Here is a 22,830-nt window from a genome sequence, read left to right as displayed (position 1 = left end):
TTTAACTCCAACCGTCAAACCTCACAAATACTTGAGTTACCTTGCATAAAAAATGTAATAACGTCACATAAAATATGTGCGAGCGAACTTTCTTTCAAACTCAAACCTTAAAACTTCGTAAATACTTGAATTACTTTGCATAAAAAAATTTTAAATTCGCATAAAAAATCTGCAAATTTTTTTTTAAACTCGAACTAAGAAGTTGCGCAAATACCGTAGTTATTTCATATAAAAAATAAAATAATGTCACATAAAAAATTTGCAAATATCTTTTAAAATTTAAAACGCGGGCCTTTTTTCTACGTTTGAGATGCTGGTATCAAGTTTGGATCAAGGTTATTTTTGACTTGGTATTAGCATCTCAAAATTCTTGCTTCTTTTTAAGAACAAAATCTTTGTGGTCTCCAAAATCTCCTCTGCTTTATTTTTGAGTTTTTCTTATCTCTGACAACTTTTTTGATAATTTCAATGAGGCTACGACATTCTTTTCATTGACTTCTCTTGTTAGATCAAAAGATGAGTTCTTTGTGGTCTCCATCTCGTGAACCCCAAAAACCCTTTTGCACATATAATTTAGGTTTTTTTTAAAGAATATAATATATTTGTTTTGAAGATTTGTATATGATTTGAAGATGTTTTATCGCATAAAAAATTAATATTTTCACTTTTTTGAAGATGCTTGTTCATTATTATATGATTTTTTATTTTTCTGTATGTATATCATAGGTAGTTCGCAATGAGTACAAGTGGTGAGTGTATAAGTTCACTATGCATATGAATCAGATGAGACTTATTATGTCTAAGTGATGAGTGTATAAGTCTACATAGATTGTGTGAATACAATACTACTCAAATGTGTATGTCAGTGTAGATACAAGTTGTCCCTTATGAACAAGTGCAAGATGTAGGGATAAATTGATCATAAGACAATTGTTGGGAAGGGCCTCCCAACGGTTGTTCATATAATTGGCCAATAAGACTTGTAAGTTGTAACAGTTAAAATGAACATAAACCAAGATAATCAAATTACATGAAATACATGGTTTCATAGTCTATCACAAGGGTTGTAACCCTTGGGGTGAAGGGGCACTTTTTCATTGAACATGACCCCAGTCTAACCCCCTTTCAAGTGTATATATGGCCATTGGGGATAGATTTACATAGACTAGAGGTGAATCAATACATAAGAAAACTAGTATCTACAACTTTTTAGATTTACAACAATCAAGAAAGGCAAGAGGCTACGATTTAGAGCAAGCTGTATGCAACAATTTTCTGTGTAATTGTGCATGCCCAAAATCCTGTGTTCACCCTTTCATACACATTGTTCGTCTCTTTATAATACTATTGCTAACCATTCAGATACCCTACTGCCATTAAGAAAAGGTTTTTTAATCATTTTTTCACATATGTATGGTTCACACTTTTCAAAATTCATATTTTTAAATGAAGGTAATAACCTCATGCTAATTATCCTTTTAATTTTATTAACATTCACATGCCTTAAACTTTATGCTATAGATATGCATGCACATTCAATGCACAATCAATATACTCATAAACAATCATTACTTTATTCATTGAAGGTGTTACATTGAGACAAAAGAGGTCATGGTCAGCATCATAGTGACCCCTGAACTTCACTTTCTCATGTTTTTCAAATGTGGCATTATCCCAACAAAAATAGATTTTGAAGTATTTTTTTTACAAAATCTACTACAGATAAAAGATTTTTTTTAACCGCAAATTGGTCTCTTCTAATTGAAGTCTATAGGTTCTTATCTCAACTACATCACCGAAGGTATTATTTTTCATATACACTGTTGGTCACCTAACTTCAATTCCTTAAATTCCACAAGTCCTTCATTTATCTTGATAATGTATCGCATTGCCTCTGAGTCTATCCACCATCTTTGGAGGTCGCCATTTGTGATTATTGATTCCAATACTGTGTAGATCACTTCACGCTTTTCTGTTGCTTGTTTACTTGAATTTTCCTTCTTTGATATGTTTGGTCAGTCCTTGAAATGCTTAGGTTTTCCAAAGGAAATGCAAGAACCCTTTGTTGTTGCTCGTAAATTCTTGTTTTGCACATGATGCCCCTTAAAATTCTTATTGAATTTCTTAAAAATTGAGCCCACAGGATTAATTTTGTGCGAAGGTTCAGAAAAAAAGCTTGTGTGTTCATAACTTTTTCTCTCTTGTCTTTGTTCATATGCTCATGCTCAAGAGCCGGTTGGAAGGAGAGCTTGGTTAGGGTGAGACTCTTCTGATTTAGCCTCATGGATATCAACACCATCTTTCATGATGGAGAGAGGTCAGTATGATGGAGATCTGCATGCGCTCTGAATTTTTTTTGATTCCTCTTTATGTTGTCCTCTAAGATTGCTGGTTATACACACCAAATCTGGTGGTGTCCGCATCCCCTTTGCTTGTTGTTATGCTCGTGTAAACCCTCCTTCAGTGTTCGGCAATCTCCTGAGGAATGATTCCTCTATTTTAATCTCACCTCCTCCGATTTTTCAGCTTTTTTTTTTTACAAAAATCAGATATGGCAGATGTTGTTGGGCACAACTAGGACATTTTTCGATGACGGGCCCAAGTGAATGCCAGTCACCAGAAAAATTAGGCTACATAGAATTTTTTTTGTACCCTAAAACAAATCAGGTTTTCTGCGATGAGAATCTCTAGTTCACTATTTGCCAAAATAGAAATTAAAAATCACTGACCTTTTTTGCTAAATTTCTCTTTTTTTTGTTTTATTTTTTTTTATTTTTTCAGTTGTGGTTGAGATTTCTGCTGCGCGCACACAATCACCGACAATGGAGGGACCTGCCGGGCTTTGATACCACTCACTCTAAGGAGTCGAACAATGCGTGTGGAAGGGTGAACCCAAGGTTTTGGGCATGCACGGTTATGCACAAAAAAGTGCCACAGACAGTTTGCTATAAATCACAACCTCTTGCCTTTCTTGATTTCAGTAATTCTAGAAATCCATAGATAATAGTTTTCTTGTGTATTGATTAACTTCCTGTGTCTGAAAATCTGGCTCCAATGGTTATATATATATATATATATATATATATATATATATATATATATATATATATATATATATATATATATATATATATATATATATATATACTTGAAAGGGTGGGGGCCATGTCTAATGGAGAAGTGTTCCTTTCCCCAAAGAGTACAACCCTTGAGACAGACTGTATGCATTTAACTGTTTTGACCCAAGGATACAACCGTTGGGACGCCCTTTCCAAGTGTTGTCTATGCCCATTTATCCCTACAAGACTCGCCTGAAAAGTGAGGTGGGACTCCAAAAGAAGTTTGTAAGCTATAAATAAGGTGGCATTAAGGATGACTATGGATTTGAATTAGTTCCTTTAACAATGATACATGCTGATCTTTGATACAAGATTCCTATCCCATAGTATTCATTTTTTATGTTAAGAGATTGTAAAACATGGTCCATAGAGATGTACCTAGTCCATGAAGACATTCACACCAAACTTCACTTTAATTATGCTCATGTCGAGTACTTGGGGCCAGGTATTATGACATACCAAGTTTGGATCTAAAGTGGATCTATATCTATTTTAACATGATGTGGGGCTTAGACTTTAGACCCACAAAACCATTTTGGGTGTATATGGACCCTAAGGATGTGAAACCATTGTAACCAAATCCATATTTTCTTTAGACTTATGCATGACTGCATTAGATCCATCATTGAAATATGGGTATGTCTCAGATTACATGAGAATACATAACCCCTTTCTTGACACTAATCCTTTTTATGCATTTTTTTTCTGTCTATTCAAGCGAGATCAGTGTGCAGTACTTGGAATCCGGTAACTCTTTGATTTGGATCTGGATATAGAAACACCTTAGCACGGCCAATTTACACTTACAATGTCCAGCTGGATAATGTGGATTTGGTCTTATACCTAAACCTTATTTTGACTTAAGCAGGTGTCTGGACCCAATGAGATCCGATCCAACCTTATACGACCCACATCAGACCACTTCAAGAATAAGAAATTGGATTGACATGTAAAATTCAACCTGGGTGAGCATTAACTTCTATTGAACAGTTGCAGGCCTGCTTGGATATGGCTATTCTAGGTTGCGTGTATCCAAGTTGGATTTGGACCTGGTCCTCCATTTTCTTCAATTATTTGGAATTATTTTTAATTAGATCTGACCAAATCAAGGCCCAGAAAGTTGTTGAGATGTCATACCCGGAATATCTATGAAACTCATCTTCCAACTTGACCAGATTCATTAATTCGCATCTGGGTTGGACAAAGTTGGATCTTGCACTTGTGGATATGGGTAAAAAGTGGGTCAGGTATGGCTGGACTCTAACCAGTATCTGACACATATTTCTGGATATGAACTGGAAAATATGGGTAGCACTTGCACATGTTTAATCGTAACTTATCTGATCCGGGTCGGGTTGGACAATAACTGGCTGTTAGTTTTTTTGATCCATCTAGATCAGAGGAAGCATTGAACACTAACCCTTTCCTAATACCGGATCACTGTGATGAATGGACATCGGTCCAGGCTAGAGTATCCAGGATGTCAGTATGAAAGATATCCAATCCATTTCCATGTTTCATACATGAGAACAATTTTTGGAACCTATTTAAGTGGGTTGGTTTGGCGATACCTGTATCATGCAGGAACCAGGTTCTCATTTTTACGTCTCAATTGGATCTAGACTGGACATGTAGTCTTGTTTTACAAAAACATTGGATCTAAACCCGGATGACCATGGTCCGACCCGGATCTGACCTCGTTTTTCATCCACACCTTTCATAGCCTTTGTAATTGGATCAAATTGGAGCTGTAGCATGTATTTTTTTACTAAAATGTCTTACAATGTAAAAGGTGTAACTGCAAATGGTTCGGGTTCAGATAAAGGGACTGGCATCTTCTGGTCAGTGTGGAGCTGAACTGAAGCCTGCTGCCTGCCAATTATCTTCCATCTAAGCAATCTATTACGCTCAACCAACTTTGGTATAGGTATGGATCAAGCTGGGTTAGCTCACTGTCAGATTTGATCGTGGAAACAAGAATACTCCAAATGTTGGCTCGATCAGTTCTTCTTGGTATTGAGCCTAGCTCCACATCCAGTTTAAGCTTATATAAACCTAAAAGCTTATCTCTGACTTAATTATCGGCACACCACACATAGTAAATCCTAATTAATTATGGGTAATTGAGGGGGCCACTTACAAGCAAGGTGCCTCTCTGACCTGAGAACTAGTATCACCTCCCCGGCTAGCTCTATTAGAGAGTCTTACAAACTCACTTACCTGGAGCCATTGACATCCTTATTTGGTTCAAGTGGAACGCCAAGACAAGCTAGGCCTTGGATTTGCAAGCTTGGGCCTACATTGCCTTTGGTCCTTTAGTTTATTGAACAGCGGGTTTTGCTTACATAGAAGCCAAGGAAAGGGTAGACAGTTTGATCAGAAAAAGATGTTCAAAACTAATGGTTTTTACATGTATATTATTTGCTTACTTTGAAGTTTAGTTTATTAAAAAACTTATGTCATCTTACACTAGTTAGAAGACTAATTTAATAATACCCTAAAAAAAATCACGACTTTCTGTAAAAATGAAGAGATAAATTAAAGAGCATACTCCCAAGAAGACCTTTTATTTTTCTACCTTAATTAGGTTCTGTCATGGGATTATCTTCCTCTCTAATTGGTTATCAATAAATTTTCTACTGCTAAGTTTCTAGTGGGACTTAATCCGTAGCAATAAGCTGAAAATTGCCCTCTAGGAATCTAGGTTTTACTTTTACCTGAAGTTCTAAAGATTATCTTGGCTTTCAATTTAACAATTTCCAAGAAATACTGCAGGTAGTAAAGTATCTTCAATGAATTCCTGGATATTTCAGATGGGTGTATAAATGGAAACTTCCCTATTTCACCACTTTTTTATATTATAATCTTCTAATCACTCCTAGAAGAGAAATGCTTCTATTGCCACAAATGTACGACTTTTAGCCTTTCCAAAGCATTTTTATTTTATGCTTATCAAAACCAGGTCCGTTATAGGTGTGGATATGGTTTTGATTTTTTGCTACTGAATCCAACAGATATGCAGATTTGATGGATACCTGAATCCAATAACATGTAAAAAAAAAACAGATTTGGTATGAGCTTTTCACCATCTGAATCTGAATCTGAATCTGAATCTGAATCTGAATCTGTTTAGCCATTACCCAATTAGTCGAATCTGGTACTATCCACATCTGACCCGAATCCAAACGGTTTATATCCCTACTTATGGTAGAAGCACCATAAGTTTCACATGCATGACAGCATATCAGTAGCTTGATGTTTTGGTTCTACGCTATTATAATGTCATATCGTTTGAATTACCAGGTTGTACTTAGGCTGTCAACAGATCGGGTTTGGTTTGGAACCAGGTGAAACCAGACCCAGACCTGATTTTATATGATGGTACCGGGTCCAGACCCGGGTTTAATCGGACCCACCATAGGATAAACCATACTCAGATCCTATAAGGATTACATGAACCAAACTTGGACCATGCCCGGTAAAATATATTATCTTTTTTACATTATAAATTATGAATCTTAATCGAAATTCGGGTTGGGCATGGGTTTGGTATGAAATTTCACAAACCATACCCGGATCATATATTAATCAGACATTTCAGTTCCAACCCTGATTCTAGTTGGACCTTCTTATTAATCACTAAATCCTAACCCTATAGGGTTCGGTATGGGTTGGGCTCAGGTCAAACCCAGCCCATTGGCACCCCTAGTTGTACTCCAATGTTGGTAAGAAACAAAACATACAAAAGATTGATAATCTGATGGCTCTACCTAGACTATAAAAAATGAACATTTTTGTGGTCTACAAAATGAATCAATGAACAAGGTTTTACAGCAAGTGTTGATCATGTTTGCAAGTAGCAGCAGAAAATCATGGGACCTCTTAGCCTGACATGACTGACTGTGAAGTCATGTAACCAATTTCCTAAAGCATTACTAACATACCCTCTACTTATTTTCAATCATTGAAATCATGGGAGGATGCTTACCAATGCAGCCCCTTAAATCTTTTCCAAAATGAGAGATGGGGCTAGTAAGTACCATAGTTACCAGAATCTTCTTGCTACACGGTGAAACACGAAGTGGCAAACTCATTGTTTCACTGAAAGGAGGACAAGCTTTTGGGAAACCCCTTTTCAAAATATGAGAAACTCGATTCCCTTTAGTGAGAAGCTGGCTTCTTCTTCATAATTTTTCAAATCGATTTTCCTTTGCTTTCTTAAAGTTTTTCACTTGTTACTTCAAATTCACATTTCACTTCCTATGTTTTTCATATTAAAAAATTATAATTTTTTTGTAACAAACTTTCATACTGTTTAATTTTATATTGTGTTCATATCATTTCTTATTTGCTTCCGCTTGCTTTCTATGTGTTTTCTTTTGATTTTTCATCCACTTGCATAATCGCTTAATAACAGTATCCTGATACTTTTTAGCACTAGCTTCCACTTTATGCATGGCTTCTCGTATCCATTTCATTTCTTGGTAACTATGGTAAAAACCAATGTTGTCGATATCGATGCGGCCCGAATTGGCTGATACATATCGTTTCCACCAAAAAATCAATATGATACTGAATCAGCTATTTTTTAATAAATATAAAAATAACTTAAAATTTATTTTTTTATATTATTTTAATAGTTTTAACATGTGTTACTTTTTTATTGACATATCATATTTTTTTAATTATTTTTTGTCCGATTTACTTGAGAATGGTTATTAGCCTATTCACCTGAATCATTAGCCAAACGATACAGATCCGATTCCGATACTGACAACATTGGCATGGAGCAAGTCTCAACTCCCAAGGTGATGATGAGAGAAAACCATGAATAGAATTGTATATGTCAACTCAACTCATCTAATTCAAACGCCTTTTAATAAATTAGAAAAGGGGAGTGATGTTGACACTCCAACTCAACATACCATGGGGAAGCCCATTGTATAATAAAACAATTCAAGGCAAAGATAGTCATAGGCTCAGCTCATATTGAAAATCAAATCCATTGTATTGTTGCCCTCTCTCTCTCTCTCTCTCTTACGTCTTCCTGTGGGGGCCTTCTTTTGATTTTGCATTTCAACCTTCCTCTCTCTCTCTCTCTCTCTCTCTCTCTCTCTCTCTCTCTCTATATATATATATATATATATATATATATATATATATATATATATATACCCCAATTATCGACTCCCCTTCATAAGCATAGATCTCTCCCCTCTAATTTCTACCTTTTTTTTCCTTCTTCTGCACCACTTAATCTTCCACATGTAAGTACCGTTCTAATCTTTTCTGCCTTTAGAGATATCTGCTGGTATCTTATTCATACATTTTTTTTTTGAAAGTCATTATTCATACTATTGAACTGTAATGAACATACTGATGTGTGTGTGTGTGAGTTTCATGTGCATGCATCCATATATGAGTATGCAGTTTGTGTATTTTTTTTGTTGTTGTTTATGTCTCTGGCTTTTAAGTTGGAAACATTCACTGGACATTTTCATCACATAATTACATAAATATGTTCAACATAAGCTCAAGAGGAAAGAAGTAGAGATGTTAAATGTCAATTCTAAGTAACTTGCTCAATGTCTCGAGCCTGGCTACCACCTGAACCGGGGTTTCCCCTCCATATATATATATATATATATATATATATATATATATATATATATATATATATATATATATATATATATATATATGTGTGTGTGTGTGTGTGTAAAAAAAGTAACTTGTGAGAAAAAGAATTAAATTACATCATATGGTGCGGCCTAAATACATTTTTGGATGTCCTAAGTTAATGGGGTGATTGCTGGCTTCATGATTAGTGTATTACTGTCTATTTAATAAAAATTTCCGAAAAAAGGAATTTCACAAGTTATTGCAAATATGAATTGAAATAACTTGTTTCTTGTGAAAAATGAAATATTGATTCCAAACAGGGATGTCAATGAATCGGATTTTATCCAACATCTGGCAGAATCCAATTCCGTTTAGTTGCATTTGGTAAGCCCAAACCATATACGACATGTGGATATGGTTTTGATTTTTTTCTTCCCAGTCCAACAAATATCCGAATTTAATGGATATCTGCATGTAAAAAAGCGGATCTGATACTATTTTTGCTTTTACCATCCAAATTGGAATACATTTAGCCAACATTAGATCCAAATCTGAACCATTTACATGATTACATCCCTAATTCCATAGAATAGCTTTTCAACTCTATGAACTCAACAGGCATGAAACCGTTGCCAGGAACTTTGTGGACTTTAGTGGGGTAGTATGGCGACACAAACAAGGGGCGATACAAGATTTCCTCAATCTGTCCACAGTTGACAAATTCACAAGTCACAACCTTCTAAGGGCAATGCCCATTGACAATGTGGTAATCTAACCGTGGGACAGTTTAGGTTTTCCACCAGGAACACCATGGACTAGAGGCCGATGCTGAGAAGAACCTTTTGGTTTCTCTTAACTATACTAGTTGGAATTGGTCACTTTCTTATTATTCAAGGTATTGACATTAGTGGTTTATCTTGGTTTGTATGTGTCTTGCTGGCAAAACTGGCTGGAATTGGTCAATTTCTTATCATCCAAGGCAATTTGGCATCACCATCTTGTTTTTAACCTTTCATATGTCTTGCTAGCAAGAGAGAGAGAGATTGGATGGTGTGTCCCCCACTCCACCCTAAACCTCAACGTCAACAGCCTAGTTGTGATCTTTATTGTTTGTTTAATTAAAAAAAAAAGATTTGGATCTTATCGTTACGGCATCTAAAGAAGATGTTCAAGGGTGTAAAAAATCAAATGGCCAAAATATATCCAAGATTTATTATTTAAAAATCATGATTTCGTTTAAAAAAACACAATCCAAGATATAATTCTTAGCAAATAAAGCGTACCCATGCAGGGAGAACACCAAAACTTGATTGGATAACACCATCCAAGCTCTCTCTCTCTCTCTCTCTCACACACACACACACACACACACACACATATATATATATATATATATATATATATATATATATATATATATATATATGTATGAGTAATGCGTTCCTTAGGCCCCCTTTCTCATTAGGCTCATTCAAAAATCACAGTTTTAAGTATTTTTTTTCTTGCGTCTAACACCGTTAGATGTGATCTATAGGTTTTATTTAGTGGGAACCGACTTTTGGATCGCCGGAATCTGACCTGTATATAGGTTTTTTCAGTGATCCAAAATCAATGGCTATGAAGGTACCAATTTTTTCTGGCTCATAAAAATATGTTTTCAGCGAAAAAACACGATCCAAGAGTTGATTCCCACTAAATCTGTCATTCTAAACACATTTAATGGTTCAAATCTTTCATAAAACACTTAAAACCTATGAGACAGAACAAGAAATGTGGGCTAATATGTTCAGTTCTCTCTCTTTTGATATATATATATATATATATATATATATATATATATATATATATATATATATATATATATATATATATATATAGCCATGGGGATGCCACAAGATAGTGAAGGTAAGGTAAGGATGTCATTGTTAAATGATGCTACTGCCATGGGTTTTTAACATAAGCAAGATGTGTTGAAATGTGTGTCACATGAATAGTTTAATACACTTATTGAAAGTGCCTTCCTAAGGGGCAAGCATGCTTATGAAGCGAGAAGCGTGGGGGAAACTCACTTTTCATCTTGGGAATGCTCTCTTCGCCGTGCTTCCATTTCATGTTTTTCTTTCACTTCACACTTGCTTCCTTCTGGTTTTCCCCTTGCTTCTCCTTTTTTTTTGTATTTTTCATGTTATTATTTTTTTTTGCTTTTCCTTGACTTTCTCGTGCTTCCTACTCGTTTCTCTTGTTTCCCTCTCATTTCCTCCACGTTTCCTTTTTTCGCTTCTCATAGGCTTCCAAAACAAATCTCTGTTTCATGCTTCATACTACTTTTTAACACTCCCTTCCTTGCTTTACTTCACGCATCGCTTCTCGCATCCATTTTGCTTCCTCGTAACTATGCTTTTACATTTGAAAACATATATATATATATATATATATATATATATATATATATATATATATATATATATATATATATATATATATATATATATACAGAAATGCCTACCAAGCTTGGATAGGGGTTTTAGGTTGTTTTTAAAAAATCTGACCCTATAGATGTGTTCTGCATGATCAATTTGTTAGAAAATCACACTTGGATCATGTTTTTTTGAGAGAAAAAATGATTTTTTAAGCATTTATTTTTTTTTAAAATTGTAGACCTTGATTTTTGAATCTTATGAAAACCTAACTTGGATTCGGAATTGGATGATCCAAAAGTCGATTACACCACAAAATCAAGCATGTAGATCACATCTGTATGGTCAGATTTTAGAAAAAATGGAACCAATCTTTCCAAAATTCAGTACGCGGTAGGCACAAAAAAATGTCAGGCACCTATCCATCACTCATATATATTTGGGCTAAAAGTTGCTACTTACAATGGATTGTGTGTACAAATGACTTAGCAACTTTCAATTTTTTAATGTGATCTACATATTGTTTTTAGTGCGAATTGACTTTTGAATTGTTGGAATCCGACCTTTGTACAGGTTTTCCCAGCGCTGGAAAAAATGATGGTTGTAAATGCATTGATTTTTTTCTACTCAAGAAAACATGTTTTTCATCAATAAAACATGATCAAGGACCATTTCACACTAAATTGAGTATGTTGAACACATATACCAGGTTAGATTGAGTTAAAACAACTTGCATCGTGAGATTCCAGCTAGATTGTACCTACAATTGATTGTGTCTTTATATATATATATATATATATATATATATATATATATATATATATATATATATATATATATATATATATATATATATAAAGAGAGTCCATTTTTGAACTTTTCATACTAATATTAGCAATATTCAGTTGATTGCAATGGTGAAAACACCCTCAAAAGTGGGGCATTTTTTAAATCTGGAATTACTTTTAAGAATCTTTAGAGAGAAATCAATCAGATTTTTCAAAAAAATATAAAAGTACTTTCATTATTTTGTTTTAAAAAGTAAAAGTAACTTTTTTTAACATCAAGAGTGACTCCATAATTGCAAAATGGCCACCACTTTTGAAGTTGTTTTAACCATTTCAATCTGCTTAATGCCACTAACATTGGTATAAAGGGCTTAAGATGTATTCATTATCATGAGAAAAATGACTAAATTTCTTGAACTCCTATATCAAAACTTCAACACAGTCAATAGAATTCATGAGTTTGCCATTTGTATGATCCAAATGTAGACTTTAATTTGCCCTTCATTTTTAATCGTGTCATGAAATATATGCATTTTGGCTAATTCACATGCAACTTTTGTTCCAGTGGTTGGGATGCCTTCTAGATCAGTCATGAATAGATTTGCTAGTATGTTCCGTTCTAGGAGCCATCGAAAAAACTCAGACCAAGAACCTGAGAAAAAAGAAGGTAGCATTAAGGAAGTAATGATCATGTGCTTGTTGGATTCAAGAATACAGAAGATTGGAATTTGGGGTATGGCTGGAGTCGGTAAAACCAACAATGTTAAGTCTGTAGTTGAGCTACTTCAAGAGACAAATGTTAAACTATTTGATTATATCTTCTTTGTCAATGTCTCATACAAAGGTAGCTTGAGAACTCTAAGAAATGACATAGGAAAGGAGTTGGGTATCAGCAGACTTGAAGAAGAAGAAAATGAGGTGAAAGCTGCAAAATTGCTATATGAGAAGTTGAGAGGGAAGAAGTTCTTGTTTGTGTTAGATGACTTGTGGGAGAGAATTAGCCTTGAAGATCTGGGAGTTCCTGAGATCACTCAAGAAAATGGTTGCAAGCTCTTAGTGATCACTCGCAATCGCAAAATATGTGACCTTATGGAAACTCAGGTAGATCTTAAGGTACCTCCCTTTGGTAAGGAGACTGCATGGGAGTTATTCTGCAAAGAAGCTGGTGATGTGGTGAAGCAGCCAACAATTGAGCCAATAGCCAAGCGCGTCGCAGATGAGTGTGCTTGCTTGCCACTTGCAATTAAAATCATAGGAGAGGCTATGAATGGTAAAACTGAAGAGGCTACTTGGCTTAGGATGTTAAGTGAATTGAAGCACTTTAGGCCTGTAAAGAGAACATGGGAGAAGTTGTTTGCGCGATTGAAATTGAGTTACGATCGTTTAGAAAGCGATCTTCTGAGGAATTGCTTCTTGGCTTGCTCATTCTATGCCAATGATCCTGAGATGAAAATACAGAATTTGATAGAATGTTGGATAATGGAAGGCTATGTCGATTTTACAGAGGAGATGACATTGTCTGAGATCATTAGTAAGGGAGCTGCTCTGCTGAAAGAGCTAAGAGAAGCAAGCATGCTAGATATTTGTGATGATGGCAAAAATGCTAATATTAATCAAATGATGAGAGACATGGTATTGGTTATGAAATCTTCCAAGGTAATAATCAAGATTGGCCAAGGACTAGTTGAGGCTCCTGAAAAAGAAGCATGGGAAGAAGCTGAGAGGATAACACTGAAGGAAAGCCAAATAACAAGCCTTCATCAAAATCCACATTGCCCCAATCTCACTGCTTTGAATCTTTACAATAACCCTTCACTGAGGAGCATCTCCCCCGAATTCTTTGAGCAAATTCCCGAGCTTCGCTTTCTAGACATGTCAATGACTGGAGTGGAGTCCTTACCACAATCATTCTGCAACCTTATCAAGCTTAGATCACTAGATTTGTGCTTCAACAGAAGCTTGAAGAATATCACACATATTGGGGCACTCAAGCAGCTACTTGTGCTCGATATCTCGGGCACCCCAATTGAAGAGTTACCAGAGGAGATTGGTGAACTTACTCAACTGCGGCGCCTGCGTCTATTTGCTACGATCCGCCTCAAGAGAATTGCAAGTGGAATTCTGTCCAAACTACGCTACTTGGAAATTCTTCACATGCGTGCTAGCTCCTTTGCTTGGCAAGCCGAAGGCCCAAGTCATGAAGCTACTCTGGAAGACCTGTTGAGCTTGACACGCTTAACTGATGTATCGCTTGTAGTAAGAAGTGTGAGTGATTTTGAATTCGTGCACCGAAATGCAGCTCTACAGGCATGGGCAGATGATATTAGCATCGGCTGCTACATTCTGGAGATATCCGCACGCATGTCATTTGAGGGTGAAACCAACAAATGGAAGAGCGAATTCGAAGATGAGGAAATGGCAGTGCAACTCCTGTCTGCTGTAGAATCCATGGTGGGAAAGCATGGAAGATTCTTCGAGACCGTATGACTTTGGTTTTAATGTTTGGCTTGTTATAAGTTGAAATGTGGTATTCATCTGTATAGTTTCAATGAAATGAAAATGCATCTGGATAGTTCTTGGTGTGATGACAGCTATATGAATTTGTACAGTTCTTGGTGTGATGACAGTTATATGAATTTGTACAGTTCTTGTGTGATGATAGTTAACCACCTGAGTGAATAGAGGCTTTTGAATGTTCTTCTGTAAACCATCCTATGGCAATTGAATAAATTTTCATTTTGATTTCAAAACCACTAAACCTTTCATAGGAGTTTAATCTCATAATCATATGCTGGTCAAAGTAGTCTAACTAGGCATGGTATTCGATTCTGTTCATGAGGGAAATGAAGACGAATCAAGTAAACAAAGAAAGGAACTCACCCAGTGAGCAGAGAGTTTGCAGCTAAGTGTCTTTTGTTACCTCTCCTCGTGACTATGTCATGAGAAAACGGAAGCGTTAGCAATCTAGGCATCCTGATAGAGGTGTGTTCCGAATGCTTGAGCGTTTGACTCAAAGGTCTTGGTTAAGTCTGAAGTGGAGCAGGGACACATCTGCTTCACTGTAAACATTTTTTCAAACATGGAATTCATCTTATAAATGAAGTGTTAAGAGTAGTGATAGGTTAATTTTATGAGCGACGTAGAAGTCAAGCATGAATGTCTTGCTCTTAGTGTAGAAAGACAAGGTTCTTTGAGAACTTGACATAAGAAGGAAAATCTTAAGATCATGAATGTCTTGCCCTTAGTGTACAAAAGGTGCTTTGAGAATTAACATGTGAAAGATCTCAAGGAAGAACTGTTACACCTTTGCAAACTGCAGCAAATTTTTGTTGTTTAAAAACAAAAGGCAGTTAATTGCTCATTCGCATTCTCCATGTATCTTGAAAAATTCAACATTTCTGCTGTTATTTCCAAAAGTTGAATTCATATAACTGTGCTAGCTTGGGGAATGACTTTAATGATTGGAAATATTGGACTTAATGCTGTTTTGTGCCTTCCAGATTGATTTTTTCCTTTAATTTGAATGTGAATCAGTCATTGAGGATCAAGGAATGACAGTTTCAGAAAGGATTAATCTGAGTTTATACTCTTTTTTTTTTAAAAGAAACTGAGTTTAAACTCTTCAGTTCAAAGTTAACAAAGTTCAAGTAACTACAGTTTTAGAAAGGATTAATCTAAGTTTAAGCCCTTCAATTTATCAAAAAAACACACTACCATAGTGAAATTTTTAAAATTTCTATTATTATTCAAAAGTTTTTTTAGATAATATTTTTTTTTATTCAAAAATAATAGAAGACAGTTCAGTAATTCTAGTTTGCAACTATTTTGAACCTAAAAGTAGCCATAAATTTTAGAAAATGCCTCCATTTTAATGGTGCTCTCATAATTTAAGCCACTTGATTTTCATCTGTTTCTATTTAGACCATACTTTTTTTAGCCAAGCTGGAGGGTAACACTGAGAACTTGAATCCGATGCCCCGCTGCTATGGCAATGCAACTTAACCATCCAGCAATTTCATTGAGCCCCTTTTTTCTTGGTTAAGCCAAGGAAAAACTGCCCCATTACTGACTGCATATTGGCAGGCATCTTAGTAAAACCCTTGATGTCCCATCCACTCACCGGGGAGTGCACCCAGCTTTGACCTTGCAGTAAGGGACATCTGCCATGGTTTCAAACCATAGTTGTCTCCCTCATTAAGTGACAAACCATGGTCACCACTAACTAGAAAGGGGGAGCCCTTATTTTTTTTTTTAGATTGGTAAGCTGGGGTTAGGCAGACCCCGACCAGTTACAAGTTACATGTCAGAGACCATCATCATTTAGATCAATAAATACGTTGTCTAGCAAGGAATTTATCCTGAAATAATATCTAATTTCCCATAACTTTCATGTAACCATACTTGATTGGCCACCTTCTCTTTGAAACCATGCATTCCCCACCTACATAATGCATAGCCAAGTGGCATATTAGGAACCTTTTTTTTCGACAGAGAAAGGTGGGATTAGGCAGACCCCTACCAGTTATACAACCATATATTATATATCATTGGGATTCGAACTTGCAATGTCCAACACAAGGTGATGTGCACTAACTGCCAGACAAGCGGAGCCCATCTTGGTATTAAGAACCTTCTTTTTCTCAAAATAATAAACTAGCTTTGTTTGTGTGAATTTAGACACCCTATAAAAATGAAAAGATGATCAACAATCTCTTCTTCCAACTTACAAAGCACACACCTGTTCGCCAAATTCCATCACAAGTGCTTCAATAGATCTTTAGTGAGCAACCCATCACTTATTGCCAAGCTGAGGGATATAGTTGCTCTTGGGCAATGATTCACAAACCAGATATATTTGTAATATTTAAATAGTCCAACATTCTCCCTACACACTTCCACACCTTTGCAGTTGAAAATAGAGTAGTTAACTTCCATTTAAAGAAATCCTCATCATTATTATATCGTTGGGCCATTGTAACATCCCGATCTGGGACCTTGAGAATCCGAGTTCGGTTGATATTACTTTTCAGAAGAAAAACATACAGAGTTCACACAGAGAAAACATGACTACTTTTTTTTTCATTATTTTTTAATAACTCACTTTCTTTCATAATGTTCATCATTCATAACATAAAAAATAACAAATATAAGAATGTTCAATGATAAAAAAGATAAAATTACCAAGTATTCTATCGAAAAAGAAGTCGATCACGGCCTGCCTGTGCTAATGTGCCTGGAACCTAAGGTTGTAATTATACAAAAGAATGAGTCTACAACCCAGTAAGAAATAATTATAAACAAATAAATATTTAAACTTACAACTGTAGTAGGCTCTAAGCTCCTAGCCTGATTTTAGTTTTCGACACAACATACAAGTTTGTATATTTTAATTATACTCTCATTATTCTCTTAAAACCTCTATCACACCAAACTAATCCTAAGTCGGTTATACTGGTTATAGTCATTTATGGGCATAGCAACCTGCGTAGAACACCTAAATTCTATATGTTGGCTAGACAATAAACCATACACTCACAGTGGTCCTCGAACCACCAGGCACTACAGTGAAACAAAAAATGAAACCCCATCGATAGCTAGCCGTGAGGTCAGACTCAATCTCAATCTCGGTATGGTTTATGCTACATCTTAACCATGATGATTTTCAATCATCCATGATTGTCTAGAGTCCCCAAACATTGTGTGAGTGTAACCCTAAGTCATAAGCTAAGTTCAACATATCGAACCACATTCTCAAACTCGTATTTCATCCATTTTTTCATGAGTGATATCGTACAATGATCGTGGCAGATCTCATTCTTTAATCTCAGGATGAAATTAGGACTCACACTTATCTCATCACAATGATGTAGAGTTTGCACATCGTTAAATCACTGGTGCCCTACTCTCCATGGTGCTTGCACTCTAGCTATGAACTAGGTAGCTCTTATCATAGGTCGCCATTTTCAGGATTTAAAGGGTTATGCATGCTAATCTCAATATATTCATTCACAACATAATGGAATAAAAAAACTCAAATCTAATTACAATCTCATTATAATGCATATTATTAGTAACTTATTACATAGATATGCTATCATAAAATAATCTCTTTCTAATATGCATGACATACCACAACTAACATATGTATGCAATCATCTCATAATATCATAATGGTCATTTTATGCACATTAAGATCACACTCAAAAGCTATCATGCTAATTCACAATATTATAATAACATGCAACGTAAAAATGTTATTCACATCTAAATTTTTACTTATAATATCCCTTACCTCGAATACGAATACTATGTTCTAGTCGCAATCGAGTCTCAAAATGCTTTAGCAGTAGGATCTAGTCATTACACAAGCATATTAATATTAATGTATATAACCTCTTATATTTTTTTAACAAAATTACCAAAATACATTTCTCGAATTGACTCGTAAGACCTCAATTTTTTTGTATATGATTTAACCAAAACCAGTAAACAAGTAGATTCCTCTATACGATACAAGTCAAACACACCAAACCTCACTCAATTTCGAGTTCGGAGTGTAAAGTTATGCTCATTTTATCAAAACGGATCTTGGATACACACAAGAGTATTTTGGTTATTTCAATAATTATTTTCAATATTCTCAATTGTGCGTACTCGATCAAGATCTATTTTTGATCAGGATTCAAAACTGTTTGATTGAATCTAGACCCAATTCTGATCCAGATCCTAACCTAATCCGAACTAGATTCAGTTTTATTCTAGATCCAAACAATCAATCTGGATCTAGACCCAGACCTCTTTGGATCTACTTCTATTTGGATCTTTTTAGGAAAACTGGATTGAACTGGATCCAGATCAGATCAATTTGGATCTTAAACCCAGTCAGACCCGACTCGATCAAATTGGTTTGGTCTGACTGAGTCAGTCTGAACTGGTTCAGTTTGGACCAAACCAGTTTGGTTCAGACCAGTTCGGTCTGAATCGACTCAACCTGGTTCGGCCAGAACCGGTTTGGTCTAAATTGACCTGCTCTGAACCCGGTTCGACAGAAACCTCTTTTTTTAAAACTCATCTGGTTCAGTCTGGGTGCGATCCAAACAAACTTGATCTGACCCTCCTTTTTTTTTACAATTTGGTTCGGTCCGTGTGTGACCCAAACCCAGACCCAAGCCAACCTGGCCTCAACAAAATAAAAGCAGAAGGGGGCTCCGCCCCTTCTGTCTACCCTGTTGCAGAGAGGAGGAGGGCGGCCTCTGAGCCGGCCCTCTCCCTTTCCCTCTGCGGCAGAGGGGCCGGCCAACCCTCTCTCTCTCCCTCGCAGTCCTGTTTTTTTTTTTTTTGTTCCTCTGCAACTCGTCGGTAGCAGTGGTTGCCGACCCTTGGATTGCCTGGAAAAAACAAGAGGAAGAGGGGGGGGGGGGGGCTTACCTGCGTCACCGGCTACCGAAACTTTGGTAAGTCCCTCTGCACTTTTTTTTTCCTTTCTGGTCTCTCTTCCTCGACCTCTAGTGCTCTCTCCCTCTTGCTCGACAGTGGGAGTTGAGGGGGGAAGGATAACCCTCACCCCCCTGACGATCATGGGGGGTGAGGTTTATCCTCATCCCCAGTCTCCTCTTTTTTTTTTTTTTTATGAAGATTGGGGAATGCGATTCCCCAATTTTGAGGGAATCATCTTTCCTCCATTTTTTGATGAATCTTATCCCCTCCGACGATTTTTATTCAGTTGTATCGATCAATACCGATACTCAACTAAATTGTTCTATATCGGCAAAAAAAAAATATCATGTGTCAATCATAAAGTGACACATGTTAAAACCATTAAAGTCATTTTAAAAAAAATATAAAAAATCTATTTTTTGATATTTTTTATATTTATTAAAAATAACCGATTCAGGCATGCAGTGTATCGAATTTCTGCATATACGACCATGGGCACCGATTACCAGATAACATTGCTATCAACTTCTACTAAAGCACCAAGGGGGGCTCAGCTTTTATGTTAGGAGCAGCTAGTGCACGTCACCTTGTGTTGTGAAATTGCATGTTCAAAACCCAAAACCCTAGTTGTATAACTGGCAGAACGGCAGGGGTCCGCCAAACCCTCAGTTTGCCTTTAAAAAAAAAGAAAAAAATAAAGCAAGAAAAAGAGTGAGGTCTAAAGTATACAAACTTTTGACGAGTAAGTTGACAAAGGGTGCACTTATGTGTAACTTTGCCTTCGGTAAAAAGCATTTTTATCATGTTAATATTAGGTTAAAAAGAAGATAATTTAAAAATAGACGATATTTTGGAAATATTGCATTTTGGTATAGCATTGACTTCACGATATTTTTGCGATATTGTTGAGTATGTGACGATGCGGTCTATGCCTTAAAGGTAACTGAATACCGATCCCCCACCCAATGGCTTCCCGATTCGGCCGAGAAAGGACCGATTCGTGAGGGTTTAAGGAGTGGTTTGGGGTTCTTCTGCGTTTTGGTCCACCCCGATGGCGTTTCGATCCTTCTGGAGGTCGAAATCCTCCGCCATCCTTCGAAATCCGACGAACCCACACTGAATCCTTCCTGCCCATCACCAGATTCCCTCCCTCCGATCTCTCCTCCTCCTCCATTCCGACGATCACCAACAACCCGTCTCGATTTGGACATGCCATTACCACGACGGGAGGCCGAGGGGATCCCTCTGGAGAGGGAAGAAGCTGATCGGGAAGGAGGTGCTCTTCGTGATCCTCGTGTTCAAGCGGTTCAAGAACGACGACGAGGGTATCGAGAAGTTCATCAGGACGCACATCGTTAGGCTCCTCAAAATGGACATGGTCGCCGTCCTCAACGAGCTCCAGCGGCAAGAGGAGGTCTCCCTCGCTCTCAGGGTGAGTTCTTCTTCCTTTTCTTTCTCTTTTTTGTCCTTTGTTTGTTAAATTTCTGGTTTTTGGTGAGATTTCTGGAATCGGGTAGGTGGTGATTTTGGTTGAAATAATATGGGTGTTGGAGATTAGGGAGTTTTGTTGTTTGGTTTTATGCTCTTGTGAATGTGTGTATGCTGTGGATTTTGTTGCGTCTGGCTCTTAAGGTGAGAATTTTCTATCTTTTTCCTTTTATTAATTGAATTTCGGGGTTTTTGGTTGGATTTCTGGATTTGGGTAGGTGGTGATTTTGGTTTTTGTGATGAGGGTGTTGGAGATTAACGGGTTTGTGGTTGCTTTAATCTGTTTTATGTGTTCTCTTAATGTGGGTGCGTTGTGTTGTGTCTTCTAAATTCTGGGTTTTTTCGATTCCATAAGAAAAGCAGACAATTATCCTATTTTTTCCGTTTTGTTTTACGAGTTTGTGAAATGTGATGTTCACGCTTTTATGGAAAATCTAGTTTACATTCTTAACTAATTGGCAGTTTGACATTTTTTCTTTTTGCCCTCCTCTTCTTCTCGTGGATCTCGAGGTAGTGAGGAAGTCAGTTGGCATTTTACATTTTGTGGGGTTTTGGCGATGAGTACCTTTTTTTACTTTCATTTTGCTTCCTAATTTCCAGTTACCCGAGTGTTTTACTGGTTCATTTAATATCTTTATTGATTTGCTGTGGGGGATGATTTCTCATGGCTTGGCCTTAGCTGAATTGTATTAATTGTCTTTGTTAAGATTTCCGAGTATGGTGATGTTTTCCTTTCTCAGATATTCGTGAGTGTTGTAAAGTACTGTCCACGTTTTTGTGCCATTTCTGAATGCTAACTATACTATGGTTCTAGTTCTTCTTTCCTATGAGATTTATGAACATCTTTTGGTGGGTCATTCTTTTGTATTGGATTTTTGGATCTTCGGCCGTGTCCTACTTGATCGGAAAAAGGTGGAACCCATCATTGTCATTTATTGAATTTTTTATACTTGGCGATTTAAACACTTTTCAACGTTGTTATGTTGTTTACAAGTATCTGTCTGTGTGAGCAATTCAGCTTTCTAGATGGTTGTGGATTTTTTGGAATCTGATTGATTTTTCCAGACATGTTTGTCACACAATTGTTTGAGGTTTTCTTAGTTAAAGTTTTTCATTCACTTGTTTTTGTATTTGTTCATTTCCTGAACTTGTTTTGTGATAATCACTTTTGGTTCTCAGATATTTAGGTTAATTCAGAAGGAGGATTGGTATAAGCCTAACGTTTACTTGTACAAAGATTTGATAATTTCCTTGGCAAAATGTAAAAGAATGGAGGATGCAATGCAAGTATGGGAGTGCATGAGGAAAGATGACTTGTTCTCTAATTCTCAGACTTATGCTGAGGTGATCAAGGGTTTTCTAAAATATAGCTCACCTGCTGATGCATTGAATATATATGAAGACATGAAGAAATCTCCGGAACCACCACAAGAATTGCCCTTCAGATTTCTGTTTAAAGGCCTTCTTCCACACCCTCTTCTTAGAAACAGAGTTAAACAGGATTTTGAGGAGATGTTTCCAGATCGCCATGTTTATGACCCTCCTGAAGAAATCTTTGGTATGCGTTAATATATCATGTTTTTTCTTTGCCCTGGTATCCTTTTCGGTATGTTTTCTCAAGCAAAATGTTTCATGCTTCAAATTTGAGTTAAAGGGAAAATATTTTAGCATCTTTCTGATAATTCCTTGATCTGTATCAATAGTTAAGCTAGCTTGCAGCGTAGACATTTATTAAGCTAATAATTAATTGTTCATGTTTTCCATTATTTTTTATGGGGGTAATGTTTGCCATGCTCGCGGTAAGGAACCCCCTAGTGAAAATTTGTAATTTTTTGTTTTTTTTTTCTATTTTTATGCACATCTGACACTCTTGATGTGATCTACATGTTTGGTTTGGTAGAAACTAGCCCTTGGATCATGTTTTTAACATGTATATTGGATTTTTCGTGGGTTAAAAGA

General features: G+C 36.3%; 2 protein-coding genes across 2 annotated transcripts; both read left to right on the top strand.

Moving 5' to 3' along the window:
- Positions 1 to 12,681: 12,681 nt before the first annotated feature.
- Positions 12,682 to 14,433, top strand: LOC149823015 (putative disease resistance protein At4g27220). The gene has a single exon (XM_089980419.1). The coding sequence runs from the start codon at positions 12,682 to 12,684 to the stop codon at positions 14,431 to 14,433; it is 1,752 nt and encodes a 583-aa protein (XP_089836545.1).
- A 6,073-nt stretch (positions 14,434 to 20,506) lies between these two features.
- On the top strand, positions 20,507 to 22,550 carry LOC149823014 (protein THYLAKOID ASSEMBLY 8-like, chloroplastic; the record flags this gene model as incomplete). Its single annotated transcript, XM_089980418.1, has 2 exons — positions 20,507 to 20,815; positions 22,051 to 22,550. Coding segments are annotated over 2 exons (699 nt in total), but the record flags the coding sequence as incomplete, so codon positions are not given.
- Between the last annotated feature and the right edge of the window lie 280 nt (positions 22,551 to 22,830).

The sequence above is a fragment of the Nuphar pumila genome, chromosome 11 (assembly GCF_984573655.1).
Source record: "Nuphar pumila chromosome 11, dmNupPumi1.hap1.1, whole genome shotgun sequence".
Taxonomy (NCBI): Eukaryota; Viridiplantae; Streptophyta; class Magnoliopsida; order Nymphaeales; family Nymphaeaceae; genus Nuphar; species Nuphar pumila.
Note: the sequence above shows the minus strand (reverse complement) of the source record. Positions and strands in the feature narration are given on the sequence as shown.

Excerpts from the sequence above, each read along its gene's own strand:
- LOC149823015 (XM_089980419.1), top strand. The coding sequence starts at position 12,682 with ATGGCTGGAGTCGGTAAAACCAACAATGTTAAGTCTGTAGTTGAGCTA.